Source organism: Eulemur rufifrons, chromosome 7 (genome assembly GCF_041146395.1).
Source record: "Eulemur rufifrons isolate Redbay chromosome 7, OSU_ERuf_1, whole genome shotgun sequence".
NCBI classification, from domain to species: Eukaryota; Metazoa; Chordata; class Mammalia; order Primates; family Lemuridae; genus Eulemur; species Eulemur rufifrons.
In genome coordinates this window covers 259,169,697-259,187,114 of record NC_090989.1, presented here as the reverse complement: position 1 = coordinate 259,187,114, position 17,418 = coordinate 259,169,697, and the positions used below count along the sequence as shown (strand labels likewise).

General features: G+C 32.5%; 1 protein-coding gene across 1 annotated transcript in view; it reads right to left on the bottom strand.

Moving 5' to 3' along the window:
* The window catches only part of CYLC2 (cylicin 2), a 129,670-nt gene that overhangs the window by 6,225 nt on the left and 106,027 nt on the right, over positions 1-17,418 (bottom strand). Inside the window, exon 2 of the mRNA XM_069472143.1 lies at positions 984-1,024. Coding sequence (XP_069328244.1) covers positions 984-1,024 — 41 coding nt within the window. The remainder of the gene's footprint in view (positions 1-983; positions 1,025-17,418) is intronic.

Below are 17,418 nucleotides of genomic sequence, written 5' to 3'. Positions count from 1 at the left end.
AATGTTGGCATGGATGTGGAGCAATAGGAACATTCATACACCACTGGTGGGATTGCAAACTAGTACAACCTCTGTGGGAAGCAATATGTAGATATCTTAAAGAACTAAAAGTAGAACTACCATTTGATCCAGCAATCCCATTACTGGGCATCTACACAAAGGAAAGAAAGACAATCTATAAAAAAGACATTTGCACTCGAATCTTTATAGCAGCACAATTCACAATTGCAAAGATGTGGAAACAACCCAAGTGCCTATGAATACATGAGTGGATTAATAAAATGTGATGTATGTATACTGTGGAGTACTACTCTGCCACAAAAATCAATGGTGAACTAGTATCTTTTGTATTATCCTGGATAGAGCTGGAGCCCATTCTTCTAAGCAAAGTATCACAAGAATGGAAAAAAAGTATCACATGTACTCACCATCAAATTTGTGCTAACTGATCAACACTTATGTGCACATATGGAAATAACATTCGTTGGGTGTCAGGCAGCTGGGAGGAGAGAGAAAGGGGATGGGTATATTCACACCTAATGGGTGTGATGTGCACTGTCTGGAAATGGGCACTCTAGCTCTGACTTGGGTAGTGCAAAAGCAATATATGTGACCTAAATGTTTGTACTCCTGTAATATTCTGAAGTCTAAAAAAGAAAAATATAAAAGCAGAAAAAAGAAAAACAATTTCTACATTGCTTTCCAACTGTAAGATTATCTGATTGTATGATTTCTCATATATAACTATGTCCACCTTTATGTTACTGAACTTATTTTCTTAAACAACTTGGATTCAAAACAAAACAAAATATATTTAAAAGGTATTCACTAAGCCCATGAGAATGGCTCCCTGGGAAATAAAAAGTCAATTATTAATTATATTCCATGGCTGTTTTGCTTTCTTCTCTTTGAATGGAGGATAATAATCACTTATCTCTAATTAATCATGCATGTTTTACAATAATTATTGAACTCTTTCTTACCTGGAATGTAATTATCATATGTCCCAAAGTTTATTTTTTGGCTATGAAAATAAAAACAAAATGTTTTCATTAATTTGTACAGAATCACTGTATTTAATGATAATTACTATACATAAACACTTTCAACCAACAACTAGAAAAATATTTTGCATTCTCAGAGCTCCATTATTTTGTAATTATCCCCATGATAGTAGTGATAAGCAAATGTGTTTTCAAACTTCAACAGAACCAAACCACATTTTACCAAATATTCATATATACATATTTAAAATATACAATAGATATATAACAGATATATAAACTCAGCAACTTGCTCATTTGAAATATATACATTTTTAGTTGTAAAACTGTTTGAATTATTTTCCCACTTGATATTCCAAATTCTCTTGTAATTGAATTTGAAACAAGGTACCACTTTATAAACACTATGCTTAAGCAAAAGGAAGTCCTCAAATATTACCAAAACTTCACCAATTCCAAATTTTTAAATGGCATATGTGTGTATCTTTCAATGTGTGTGTGTGTGTGTGTGTGTGTGTGTGTGTGTGTGTGTGTCAGGGTGCACCATAAGTATTAATAAGGAATTTCATTGTTTTTGTTCTTTAAGAAAATCTGAAAAATAAACTAAGTTGCAAATTATTTTCATTTATAAATTTTCCATTTATTTTATTACTATATAAACATGTTTTTTTTTTTACCATGAAGGACAGTTTTATAATTTAATATTTATTTATTTGTAATAGAGGCCAATCATAAGACCTGATAAAGAAATATTGTTTCATACTGTTTCATTGTATTGCACACATAGAGCTGCTGTTGATCATAATGAATTTGAAACTTACACACACACACATACACTTATATAATGTTTTATTTATTTTGACAATATGTATGTTAACAATTAAGTACATAAAAGCAGTATCTTGATACCTTGATTAAAAAATTAAGTCCACAGCATGAAATTTGGCACATATTTGTTGCTCTATAAATATTTGAATAATTGCATAATATTTAATATTTGTTGAGCAATATGTTATCCAGCCCAGTGTTTACTTAACTGAGTACATGAACCAAAATTACTTGCCCCACTATATCTGAATCTATAAGTTTGGATCCAGCCAATATACATTTATACACTGCAAAAGAAATTTTGCTTCTCAACAACCACTGTATTACAAATGCCTTGAAAGAGGAAGTATTTCAGTTTCATGAAACAATACTGTTAAACTTGACATTTTTAAAATGGTACATAGGAATTATTCATTAATTTCTTCTATAACCTGTAGAGCATATTCTTTGATCACCAAATAACTGAATTAGAAAGCAATAATAAAATTATCTGGAAAATACTTAAATATTTAAAAAATAAATAGCTCCTTCTAACGAACAAATGGTCAAACAGAAATCACAGTAAAAATCTATTTTAAGAAGCAACTGACCAATCACATATCAAAAATTATGGTCTACTGCTAAAAGTGCATAGAGGAGAATTTATAGTTTTAATGCTTTGTATTAGAAAAAATTAAATCAATGTTTTAAATCTCTGTATTAAAATTAGGAAAATTATATGAGGAAAAATGTAGAGGAGGGGGAAATATGTTCCAACTCATTTTTGAGACCAATATAAATAAACCAAACCTCCCAAATTTTTATTTTCAGAAATTTATATTACAGATGAATACCCTCCATTAACACAGTTAGACAATATCTTAAAATTTAACAAAGAAAAGGAAGTAGCATTCACTCATAATAAAAAATTCTAAGAAAACTGGGAACAGAAAGCATAGTTCTCAAATGGATAAAATATATCTAGACAATACCTACTGTTAAAATCAAACTTAATGGTAAAATATTGATTGTCTTTCCCTATAAATCAGAAATAAGGCAAATATGCTCACTCCTACCATGTCTCTTCAACATTGTAATCCAGACTCTATTTTGTTCCATAAGAAAATAAAAGCATCAGGTTGGAAAAGTATAAGTAAAATTGTCTTTATTTGCAGAGGACATGATTGGATAAATAGAATATCCAATGACATCTACATGAATAATTATTAGACCTGATTAGCAGATACAGTAAGATTATATAATACAGAGTCTAATTACATAAATTAATTATACTTTTATGTATCAGGAAAATTAGAAGATAAAATTGGAAGACATTAAGAAAATAATATAATTTGCAATAAGATTAAAACAAATTATATAGAAACAAGGTTATTCACATATATATAATAACTGTATAAGAAATATAAAAATTTTCCTCAGGAAAATAAAGAACAAGAAGAGGAAAACAACCAAAAAGAGAAGTATGCTAAAAGACTTAAACACAATATTTATAGCAGCTTTATTCACAATAACACAAAAACTGAAAACAAGTACCCATCAACAGGAGAATGGATAAACTAACTGTGGTATATTAATGTAATGCAATACTCCTCAGCAATCTAACAAAATGAATTACTGATATGTGAACATATTTTAGGCAACATAGTTTATAGTAACTGAACAGACATTTATCGGAGAGAGGCAAGGTGGATTGCCTGGAATTTGGCACAACGTAACTTTCTGGTATGGTCAAAATTTTCTATATATTGATATTTCTTAGGGTTGATTAAGTTAGGGTTACTGACCATTCAATAAATTTTGATTTCTTGCATTTTTATAAGAACAATTTATAGGAACCCAAAATAGCAATGATCAAAATACCACAGTCCCCACGCACTATGTAAATTTGCATATGTCATAATCAATTAAATTAATTTAATCTTTTGGGCTAGATGGCATTTTCCCACCCTTTCCCTCAAGTTTGGTTCTGCTGGTCAGAGCATATCTCTTTCCTTGCCTCTCTGGGACAGTCAAGAAATTCTCTAGGTCAGGATGCATTTGGATTCCATATTTGACATTTTTTATTTTAAAAAATCATAAAAAATGAAGTTTATCCCTTATTAGTCTTTTAAATGTTTTATTTTGAAACATTTTATATGATTGCAAATATATTTCCATCATTTTAAATTAAGTCCCCCAAGACTAAGATCTAATGTAATGACTTATTCTAAGATGAGGAAACAAATGTGACAATTAAGTCAAAAAGATATTTTTTTCACTATGACAAAGAAACACAGTAATTACTAACTCATATTACTCAAGATGAAATGGAATATAGAAGTCACAATTCCACCTTCACTTCAGACCTATTCAATCATTTTAAAATCTTTTTAAGTATCTGTAAGTTTTTTGAAGTAAAGAAGGTATCCCATTTTCAGCAATGTGGAATATAAGGTATTTGCAACTTAGGCAAACTAGGTTTGTGTCTTCTTAAATAAAAAGTTTACATTCCAGTGTAGGAAATATGTGGGACTTTATTTTCTTAAAAGACAAAATCAGTTTTTTATATTACTATAATAAAAAGTTTTTTAAAGGGGTAAATATTTAACCAACTTTGTATTTCTTATTTTTTTCCATTTTAGTCTGAAATAGTTTTAATCTAAATTCAAAATACACCTGCCTTTACTTTTGCCTGTGACTATATCTCTGCTTGGATGTGTTTTAAAAATGTATAATAATGGACACGCTTGAAGCTCTGATTTGGGGGGGGGGGCAGGGCAAGGGCAATAATATATGTAACCTAAACTTTTGTACCCCCATAATACGCTGAAATAAAAAAAAGAAGAAAAAAGAATTCTATAGATATTTTGTTTTTCAGGCCTGAAAAACATCTTAAACATAGCTTCAAGGATGGAATAGTAGATCTGTCACTACTACTGATAACATATCATCTAATGCTTGCAGTTAGAAGGCAACGCTCAACAAATTAATTGAAGACTGCTTATATTACTGAACGGAAATCTAAAAATTTGTATTTAGAATACCAATAATAAACCCAAACGATGAAAGGGGTTTTTAAAATTATGATTAGTGTTGTAGTTCTCAGTGGTGATCTGTGGCTGACAAATAATTTTATGAGCTTAAATATTTGGTAAAAGTGTATTTCTTAAAATAAAAAAAATGGTAACTTTGATAACAAAAAAAAATGTATAATAAATTAAAAAGTCAAGGGTTTTAAACAATCTGATATCTCCCCTAGTTTCATGTAAATTGTCAACAGATCTCCTGTTTGTATAAATAGCCCCAGGTACACTGCCAGATGATTTTAGATTTTTGGATTCTACATAAGCTGCAGGGAAAATAAGACCATAAAAGATATGGTAGAAAGTTTTCCAGGGACTGACTGAAGACTGCGTCATTCTTCTCCTATTTGTTAGAGGAGTCTTCGTGTACAGGGAAAGGTCAACTTCCCTACAACTATTGTTTGGCTGAGGGATGGCTCTACGTGTGGTAAAATTTTCTATCTTTCAGTAACATTTTCTGGAGCAGTTTTTCTCAGCATGGGTTTATTTTGAACCTCCCTCCCGGAGGACATTTTGCCATGTTTGAAGACATTTTGGTAATCACAATATCACAATTGTGTGTGTGTGTGCGCACGCGCCCGTGATAATACTGCCATCTGCGGGTAGAGACCAGGGATGCTGCCAAACATTTTAAAATGCGTCTTACAATCCACAGAATGCTATATAACCTCTCTCAGCCTCTGACCGCCTCTTTGCCACTCCAAAAGAGTTTTCTGGCCTAAAATATGAGTAGTGCCAAGATTGATAAACATGTTTCTAGATTAAAGTGAATCCCTAGGCCAGGACAGTAAGGGAAGACTTTATTAATGCTGCTCAAGGGAGAGAAAAATATAAAATATACAGTAGATATGAGATCAGAAAGCTAATACTGGAAGTTTAAGTGTCCATATTTTTAGGCACCCTGTCTGATACCAAATTTTTGTAAGAATATCTCCCACTTCCTTCACAAGTCTTAGTTCTAGCCAACATTAGAAATGGAAGGACTGAGTTGACTAACACAACCTGAGTTGGAGGCCAAGGCAAAAAGAGGTAAAACTATTAAGTGGGCTAATTAAGGTTTAAATAGAGCAAAGTTATTAAAGAGGAGTAAGTGGGGAGGGGAGAACTGAGCTCAAAGAGGAAAATTTTCTTTATCAGGTTCAAGTTGGTATCCATGGGCACAGGAATGCTAGGTCTAAAACTAAGGTTCTATCATTCCTAGAAGAATTCAGAGAAAAGACAAATTATTTTCTACATCACATCTTAAATTCTCTGTATTAAATGAACTGGTAGTTGTCATTTGAATTCAAAAAATATACTAATTTGTTATTAAGGATTTTTGTGTGTGCTGCATTGACTAATGGTGAGGCCATTTGATTATGAGTTCTATCACACTTTCATTCTAAGGTAACAAGAGAGTTTTGAGATTACACTAGAATAACACCATAAAGAATCATAACACTAAAAATAGGTTTTCACCCATTGTGATAAAGTCGTCTGAAAGCTATGCAATGCTCATGATTACAATAATACCATGGATACTTTATGGTACTTAAATATTTTAAAGCAATAATTAACATACAGTGTATTTCTGGCATGTTAGGTGCTGGAATGCAGATTACTACTGTGCAACAGTCATAAAGTCATTTGGCCTTAGAGGCTTTAGAAGCAATCACAACAAATGCATTCAAAACTTTATCAAAAATTGCCCTTTAAAGTAATGTTATAACAAAGTAGACATGAGTGCCTGTGGAAAGCCTATTTTATTTTCAAGATTTATATTTTGTCTCCTCTTTAACAGTACCCAGTCACTGTTAAAAAAAAAAAAAAAAAGAAAAGAAAAGAAAAAGAAAACTCAGGCCGGGCACGGTGGCTCACACCTGTAATCCTAGCACTCTGGGAGGCCGAGACGGGCAGATCGTTTGAGCTCAGGAGATCGAGACCAGCCTGAGCAAGAGCGAGACCCCCATCTCTACTAAAAATAGAAAGAAATTAGCTGGCCAACTATATATATATATAGAGAGAGAGAGAGAAAAAATTAGCCGGGCATGGTGGCTCATGCCTGTAGTCCCAGCTACTTGGGAGGCTGAGGCAGTAGGATCGCTTGAGCCCAGTAGTTTGAGGTTGCTGTGAGCTAGGCTGACGCCACGGAACTCACTCTAGCCCGGGCAGAGTGAGACTCTGTCTCAAAAAAAAAAAAAAAAAAAGAAAGAAAGAGAAAACTCAGCCACACTTTTCTTTATATTTCAAAATTCCAGTCCTTCATCTTTGTTCCGTGCCCTCTGTAAAAATGTAGGCATAATAGAAAAGTGTTCTTTGTCTACCTTTTATAAACACAAAATAAATTAAGCATAAGCAAACTACTGTCATCAAAGTTACTTCTCATGTCTGGATAATCTGCTTTACATTAAAAAGTACTTTTGTACACTCAATATTTCTCAAGAGAGAATACAATTAGCATTTGGTTGGTCTTCTTTGGGAAGGGCTGCCCTATTTATCACTAAAGATTAACACTCCTGACTTATGCCCTCTATAATGCAATTCATTTTTCTGTCATTGTCATATATACAAAGATTGTTCCCAGAAATTTCCAAATGGCTCCTAAGGAGCTGAAAATCCTCTGACTGAGAATCATGAATTATTTTATTTTATATTCCCCAGAATACAATGTGATAAGAAATAATGTAAGAAATACAGTAAGAATAATGTAAAAAAAAAAAAAAAGACATCAAAAGCTATCTATCTATTTTGATCTTGGATTTAAACAACTTTTGATGTTGCTTGAGAACATATATTTTTGCCTAAACACATTGTCTCTTGCTTATCAATGGCGTAACAATAATAAATAAACATCTCTTCACACTAAGGAGGATAAATGTAAAGCTGACTAGAGTATTTCAGTTATTTTAAAACATAAATTTGACAAATTTGACTTACAATCTTGGTACAGACATTATTCCCTCCTCTTACTTGCCAGGACTTAAGTATGTTAATTCAAATAAGTGATGTTGATAGGTGACATCATAAAGAGGCCAAGAGCACTGGGAATTAAAGGGGAAAACCAAGAAAAGCCCCTTTGTTTTATGCTCTTTAAAATTCTAAGGTTAGTGCTTAGAAATAAAGGATAATCTTACTCCTTATTCCAGACTAAATTTAGCTGGGAGTTTTAAAAATAACAAATTGATTTTACATCTTAATAAAATACTTGTTTTAATTTTCATGTAGTTATGATTTATTGACATATGGTAAAAAAGATAAATCTAAACATTTATCCACAAAGATCAGTTGTAATCTGTGTTTCCTTACATACATGTAACTTTTGTTAAATCCTATGTATAAGTTTATATTTCCTTTTTCTATCTTATTCTTATGGCTAGCTCACTGATAAAATTTAAAAAATAAATTTATTTATAAGCTTATTAAATGTATAAACATAATGTCAGATTTGAGTTAGTACAATTTTAGTACATGTACAATTCCACCCCACTAATAAATGAATGCAAGTACTGTATAGAGTGTTATTTAAACATGTCTTATTTAACTCTTTGTAGAGTATTTCAACTAGATTTTTTTCCTCAGGGAAAATTTTTATTAAACTTCAGCTATTGTAAGAGATAAACCACAAAAATCTCAGTGGTTTGACTCAACGAAAGTTTCTCACTCATGTCTCAGACCATGGTTAGTTCTAGAGGCATTGATGTTGGGGTAGGGGCCTTCCCCAATTTAGATTTTGGTGAGCTGATTGCTTCTCTATCTCCTGACTTAACAGTGTTCATACCTACAGATATTACTTGCAAAGTAGTGATTCATTAAGCAAAATATAACTTTTAAATCTACAATATTTTGTTTAGCATTTTATATTGGGGTGGGGCCTTCCATAATTTAGATTTCTGTGATCCGATTGCTTCATGATCTACTGACTTAAAAATATTGTTACTACTGATGTTTTCCTGAAAATTTGTGATTTAATAAAGTATAATTTCTAAATCTATACTATTTTATATGGAATTGTATAATATAGTTTTTTACCTGGCTTATGAAAATACTTATACCTAATTTTTCATCAGTGCATGCCCAGATTCCCCTATGAAAGAACATCCACAAAGAGTAATAAAGTGGCACATGTGCAAGTCGAATGCACTAACAGCAGGTTCTCCATAATGGGGCCAAGACCTACATGTATTTCTCACTGTGTCTTTTGTTTAGTTTGTTTATTCTCCACTTTGTGATTTAAAGATATTGTTGAAAATGTCAAAAAGGCTTGCAGATACCCCTATGAGTGACAGTGATAAAAAAAATAGGCAGTATGTATGTTAATCTATAGCACAGAAAGTCATGCCGTTGACGAAAGTGGACATCAGTGTAAGTGTGAAATGTCTTACAGAAGAGTATGGTATTAGAATGACCACCATATATGATCTGAATAAACAGAAGGATAAACTGTTGAAGTTCTGTGTCAAAAGTGATGAATGGAAGTTAATGAAAAATAGAAAAAAAAAACTGCATAAAGCTAAAAATTGAAAATATCAATCATGTACTGAAAGACTAGATCCGTCAGCATTGCAGTAACGCATGCCACTTAATGGTGTGCTGATCATGAAACAAGCAAAGATCTATCACAATGAACTGAAAATTGAAGAAACCATGATGACTGTCCAACAGGCTGGTTGCAGAAATTTAAGAAAATACATGGCATTACAGTTTTAAAGATTTGTGGTGATAAAGCATCTACTAATCATGAAGCAGTAATTTATTGATGACTTTTCCAGAGTTATTGCTAAGGAAAATTTGATGCCAGAACAAGTCTATAATGATGATAAAACATCACTATTTTGGTGATACTGCCCCAGAAAGACACTGATTACAGCTGATGAGACAGGCCTTATAAGAATTAAGGACGCAAGGAACAGAATAACTATGCTGGGATATGCTAATGCAGCAGACATGCTAAGTGTAAACTTGCTGTGATAAGCAAAAACTTGCATCTTCACCGGTTTCAAGGAATGAATTTCTGATTAGTCCTTTATTCTAACAAGATGCATGGATCACCAGGGACATCTGTTCTGATTGGTTTCACAAACATTTTATACCAATGGCTTATGTTCATTGCAGGGAAGCTGGACTGGATGACAACAGCAAGATTTTGTTATTTCTTGACAATTCTTCTGCACATTCTCCAGCTGAAATTCCCATCAAAAATAATATTTATACCATGTACTTTTCAACAAATGTGACTTCATTAATCCAGCCATGTGACCAGAGCATCCTTAGATCAATAAAGGGTAAATGTATAAATACTGTATTGGATAGTATATTAGCAGCAGTGGACAGAGGCATGGATGTAGAAGATTTTCAAAAATGTTTAGCATGAAGTCTGTTGTATATTCTGTTGCCAATCCTTGGACACAATGACTAAAGACACAGTTGTGTATACCTGGCACAACCTCTGGCCTATGACTATGTTCACTGATGATAATGAAGAAAATGTTAACTTTGAAAGATTAACATGCGTATGTCAAATGAGAAAATAAATGGTGTCTAATTTCCTTACATATGTAAAACATACCTTCAGAGTCCATCAGTAAGCTGGAAAAAGTGGGCATCAAAGAAGTTTTAAACACTGATAATGAGACTCGTTCCTTCATTGACAGATGGTAAAATAACCTAAATGATTCTGAATCAAGGTGATTATGATAGTAATGATGATGAAGATGACATTGTTAACACTGCAGAAAGAGTGCCTATAAATGACATGGTAAAAATGTATGACAGGCTTATTAAAGGATTAGAACAGTGTGCATTAATAAGAGAATAAGAAATAATGTCAGCCTCTAGTAACCATCATTATATTCACTACCTCCATAAAATCAATTTTTTTAGCTCCCATATATGAGTGAGAACATGGGACATTTGTCTTTCTGTGGAAGATTATTTAGCAAGAGGGGATAAAAATGGGCTGGTAAAAATGGGCTAATAACTAAAAAAAAAAATACAGTTACATAGAAGGAATAAGAGCTAGTGTTTGGTAGTGCAGTACAGTGGCTAGAGTTAAAAATAATGTATATTTCAAAATAATTAGAAGAATAGATTTGAAAAGTCCCCAACACAAAGAAATGACAACTGTTTGGGGTGATGGATATCCCAGTTACCCAGATGTGATCATTATACATTATATGCTTGTATCAAATATAATATGTATCCCATTAATATATACAACTATTATGCATTTGTGAAAATGTTTTTTAAAAAAAATTAAAGAAGAAATTATGTCATTTTATAAAATCAAAGAGAAAATTCTAGACAAAAAACATTCTATTTTTTATTTCAATAGACTTATGGGATACAAGGGGATTTTGTTACATGGATGAATTGCATAATGCTTAAGGTTGGGTTTTTAGTATACCTATTACCAGAATGGTGTACATTGTACCGTACCTGATATGGTATATTTTTATCCCTCACTGCCCTCCCAACCTCCCCTTCTTAGTTTTAAATGGCCACTACACTACTTTATGACTACATATACCCATCGTTTAGCTCCCACTTGTAACAGAGAATATGTATTTGTTTTTTCCATTCCTGAGATATTTCCTTAAGATAATGGCCTCCAATTCCAAACACATTGCTGCAAAAGACATTTCATTGCTTCTTACGGTTGAGTAGTACACTGTGGTATGTGTGTGTGTGTGTGTGTGGCCCCACATTTTCTTTATCTACTCATCAGTTGATTCCATATCTTTGCAATTGTGAATTGTGCTGCAGTAAACATTTATGTGAAGATGTCTTTTTTAACAAAATGACTTCTTTTCCTTTGGGCAGATACCCAGTACTGAGAGTGCTGGATTGAATGGTAGATCTACTTTAGGTCTTTGAGAAATCTCCATATTGTTTTCTATAGAGGCTGTACTGGTTTACATTCCTATCAACAGTGTATAAACATTCCCTTTTCACCACATTCATGCCAACAACTATTTTTTTTTTTTTACTTTTTAATGGCATTATTAATGAGGCAGATGACTTTAGAGGAAACATTTTATTTTATTTTTATACTTATTTATTTGTTTATAATTTTTATTTCAAAATATAAAGGGGATATAGATGTTTCTGATACATGGCTTGAGTTAGAGCTATAAATGTGCCCATCACCCAAATAGTGTTCATTGTACCCATTAGGTGTTTTTTTCCTCTCCCCTCTTACCCACTCCCTGCTTGATTTCCAATGATTTTTACTTTCCTCTGTGCACTCATGTGCCCACTGGTTACTTCCAATCTATTAGAGAGTACATGTGGTGTTAATTTTTCCATTCTTGAGATATTTTGCTTAGGATACTGTACTCAAGTTCCTTCCAAACTGCTGCAAAAGACAGTAATTCACCCTTTTTTATGTCTAAGCAGTACTCCATGATATACATACACCACATTTTGTTAATCCACTCATGAATTTATGAGCACTTGGGTTGATTTCACATCTTTGCAATTGTGAATTGTGTTGCAATAAACATTCGTGTCCAGGTATCTTTTTGATAAAATAACTTCTTTTCCTTTGGGTAGATACCCAGTAGTGGGATTGCTAGGTCAAATGGTAGGTCCACTTTTAGTTCTTTGGGAAATCTTCATACTGTTTTCCCCAGGGGTTATACTAATTTTCAGTCCCACCAATAGCATCTATTGTTTTTGGACTTTTTAATAAAAGCCATCCTAACAGGAGTAAGATGATATCTCATTGTGGTTTTAATTTGCATTCCCTGATGATTAGTGATGTTGAGCATTTTTTTGAGGAAAAATTTTTAAAGCCATTCAACAGAATGCTTCCTCATCCCAAGAGAACCCACTTTTTGATCCCTCAACTGCTTCTGATGTTTCTTCTCACCTAAAAATATAAAATGCAGTGAACAGTATTGTTTTAATCAAAACACAGCTTCATAGGTAGATAAGGAAAGCCACCATTGTTGTTATTGTTTAACATCTGATACAGGTATTCTGGTGACACTATTATGCTGGTTAGTTACCAAGAAAACATTAATTTTTCATCATATTAATGCTATGTCATATTTTTACAGTTAAGTACTTATGTGTGAATAACTATAGGAAAATGATTGCTTATAAGTAGCATACAAATTCAGAGTCAGGAATAATGGTGGTTCCCAACAACCACAGATTGTCGACATGGGTGCTGAGATAGTGACACCTTTGCTTTTGGATGGTTCAATATACACAAACTTTGTTTCATGAACAAAATTATTGAAAACATTATACAAAATTACCTTCAGTCTATGTATATAAGATGTATATAAAACAGAAATGAATTTTGTGTTTAGATATGGGTCTCATTATGTATATGTGAATATTCCAAAATCCCCAAATCTCTAAAATCTAAAACACTTCTGGTTCCAAGCATTTTTGATGAGGTATATTCAACCTGTAACAAATATTCAAGCTATTTTAAGCATATAAGCATGCATATATTTTTTTCTTATTTTATAAACTATTTCTTTAGGGTAAGTCTCAAGACATAGAATTACTAGGTTCAAGAGTGTGGGCATTTTATATATATTGTCATTTTATTTTCCAAAAGTATTCTAATACTCCATGCTATGATGCCTCTGTAATCTATGAACATGTGAATATCATCACAATACTGTACATTCTAATTCATTTGTGCACACGGACAATATAAAGGATGGGTTTTCTTATTCTGTAACAGTATGAGATTATGTATATACCACATTTTCCTAATGCTCTAAAATAGGAAAACAAAGAATATTAAATAATAATGTAGTGTGAAAGATGCTAAATTCACCTCAGTTTAGTTTTAACCATATCCATCTGCTTTTTTGGTGCTGTTACCATCTCAGGACAGCTGAGCCATTTTTTATTTTATCTTTTCCCCTACTAAAAAACATGCAATTGAGAAAGTGTAAGCAATATTCAAACCACTCTGGAACAGCTAGCTCCAGTATATGTAGAATCAAACCATTTGTCAAACAACTCAAAGAAATTTTTGTTTGTAATATATAATGAGGCCACAAAGGTGAAGGTTTAGTGTGTGGGCAAAAACAAATTCAAATCATATTTACTTCTGAAAATATTTATGTTGCTACCATGCATTGGTTTCAAGGACTAATATGTATTGTACAAAATGCCAAAGGCTGTATATAGATATGAAATGACTTTCTGATATAAATTGTAAATGTCCCAACTTTGGTGTTCTGAGAAGAAAGTACAAGCAGTTCCAAGGTTATTATCTAAATGTATATAAGGTGTGTGTTTATAAAGGTGGCTGGGCCACTTACATAGTGTTAAATGTTGAGGCTGAATAATTTGAAAGTGAACGAGATAGAAAGAAAGAAAGTAAGGTGTATTTGATATTGTAAAGCTCTAAATCAGCTTAGAATATTCAGGATGCAAAAAATGCAATAAATAGAACTGATATTTTGGAATGCTTACTATATTCAGGCACTGTTTCCCAATTAATATATTTAGATTATTTTAATCTTTACACCAACATTTAAAATACATATTCATATCACAGTTTTGTGATGGAGATATACTAAGATTCAGATAATTTAAGTAACCGTTCCAGGTATCAGACCATTCATAAAAACATAGGATCAGAACATGAAGATAGGTTGATATGAGTTCCAGGCTATGTATGGCCAGCCCTGACTCTTTTTCCAGTTACCTGCAGAACTTTCATATTCACTTTATTAGGTTTCTGCCTAAATGTCACATCATGCAAGTAGTCTGCCTAACTTCACCCAAAATAGACAAACTCCTCCTGCAATTGGTCACTTTCATCTATTTGCCTTTATTTTGTTATTATCTATCCTTCTTTCCACAACAGAAAGTAACTTCCACAAAGGGAAGGTCAGTGATTGACTTGCAGTAAGTACTGTAATATATATAGACACATACACACACACACACACACACACACACACACGTTTCTCCATGAGTTTCTATATATAGGAATGAATATTCTCTCAAGGGAAAATATAGCCAAATCTGCCATCAAAGGACCATCAACAAATAATACTAATGCTTGCCAGTTAGTTAGCATCACTTTAGAGTTACAAACAACTAGAATTAAGACATTTATCTACATACATAACTATATGTATCTCTATATATAACTATAACAATTGTATAACTATCTCAGTTCACCAAAACTTACCTTTATTTTGAGTTTACAATAGAAGCTTGTTGGGTCTAGAATTGTTTTGTTTGTTTTGCTTTGTTTTATTTTCTTTCTCTAGTGAGAAAAATTATCTTTGATTGTCTAATAAAGCATACTGGATGAAAGATAATTGAGATGTCTTCACGTTGAAGAAACCTGTGTACTTTAGTAACAAAAATATGACCTTCAAATGAATTAAATCAAACAAGTCACTATTAATGACAATAAATTAAATAAATCTTAAGTAAAATAAAAAAGAGCAATTTATGAGTATTAAGGATAATTGTCATTTGAGATTTACATTATAAAATTAATATATACACAATAAATTAGAGAACTGATTAATTTACCTTAAAATCTTATAGACTAGAAGAATTCTCTTACTCCCACTAAACCTAGTAAACAAATTAACTCAGTGCTCATCAGGATCATGTAAGGACGTTATAAAAAGACAGAACGGTCCAGGTGTGGTGGCTCATGCCTGTAATCCTAGCACTCTGGGAGGCCAAGCCAGGAGGATTGCTTGAGCTCAGGAGTTCAAGATCAGCCTGAGCCAGAGCAAGACCCCAGTCTTTCCTAAAAATAGAAAAATTAGCTGGGTGTGGTGGTGCATGCCTGTAGTTTCAGCTACTTGAGAGACTGAGGCAGGAGGATCACTTGAGTCCAGGAATTTGAGGTTGCAGTGAGCTATGATGACGCCACTGTACTCCACCTAGGGTAATAGAGGGAGTCTCTGCCAAAAAAAAAAAAAAAAAAAGACAGAATGCTGGCCTCCAATTCCAGCACTTCTAGTTCACACGGTCTCCATGAGACCCAAGAATTTTCATTTCTAACAAGTTTCCACGTGATGCTGATGCTGTTGTTCCTGGTACCACACTTTGAGAATCACTCATCTAGAACAGTCTTTATTCAATGAGGTGGCAGGATGATCCAGGGGCTCCAGCACTTGATTTCTTTTGAAAGTATATTATCCCTGCAGTTGAGGAGGCAATTAAACAATTGAATCATGTGTTTAGCTGTTCAGAGGAGTCATTCTTATAAACAAGCCTTTTTATGTGACTATACCTATAGATGGAGGGAATGGACATAGTCATGTAAGCATGTCAGTCTCTGTTATATTTATTTGTGTAAGTTTAATTAATTACTTTTCCACTAAAAAATTTTGAGAGAGAGAGAGAGAGAGAAAGGAAAAGGAAAACAAAATTCAAAAATTTAAAAAGATTCTCAACCCTCAACATAGAGATCTGATTTTTAGCTATCATGTATTCATGCAAATTCATGCAAATTCAGAAGCCATTGGTCTGGTGACATTCTATGTCTAGATTTTGATATCTGAAATTTCTATCAAAACTAGTCATTTTTGAAGACTTGCTTTAAGATAATTCTATAACAGCATCTTTAAATCCTATTTTCATAAAGATAGATATTAATGTTTTGGGCTAAAATTTAAGAAAAGTAAATTTAGTCTTTAAGAGCAATTTTCTTGTTTTATTAAACCCAGATTTTTTAAGGTATAATTGACAAAAGTTGTATATATTTGTGGTGTAATACATGATATTTTGATATATGTATGTATTGTGAAATTATTAAATCGAGCTAATTAACATATCTATCACCTCAGATACTTTTCATAGTTTGTGGTGAAAACATTTAAAATCTATTCTTTTAGAAAATTTTAAGCATACAACACATTACTATTATAATAATCATAGTTACCATTGCTGTACAATAGATTTAAAGAACTTATTCATTCTAACTGAAACTCTGCATCCTTTGACCAACACCTTTTCATTCCTTGTTGGCCATTTGTATGTCTTTTTTAAAGAAATGTTTATTCAGGTTCTTTGCCTGTTTTCTTTTTTTGTTTGTTTGTTTTTTTAGTTAGTTGCTTCCTAGCTATTTCATTTGTCTGAGTTCCTTATATATTTTGGATATTAACCCCTTATCAGATATATTGTTGGTAAATAATTTTCTCCCATTCTGTAGGTTGTCTCTTTACTCTGTTGTTTCCTTTGCTGTTCAGGAGCTTTTTAGTTTGATGCAATCCTTAAAAGCAATTTTCTCTCAGCAGTAGTCAATTTGAAAAACTCAGTGCTCCCTAACAGAAGCCCAGAGGAATAAATTGTTACCATCATATTAAATCAGTCTGTGCTTTAGTGACAGGCTAACACCAGTTCTCTCATGGTACATGTTAAAATGGTAAAGTAAATATTTAGTACATATGGGAAGAATATTAGGGAAAAATGAAGAATCAAACTTTGGTTTAGCCAGGGGAGTTGGAACCCTGGGAAACAATTTTGTTTTTGCTGCTAATTAAAGTTTTATAGAGGGACATTCAGCCAAAAGGACTATCTTATATCCTGAACAA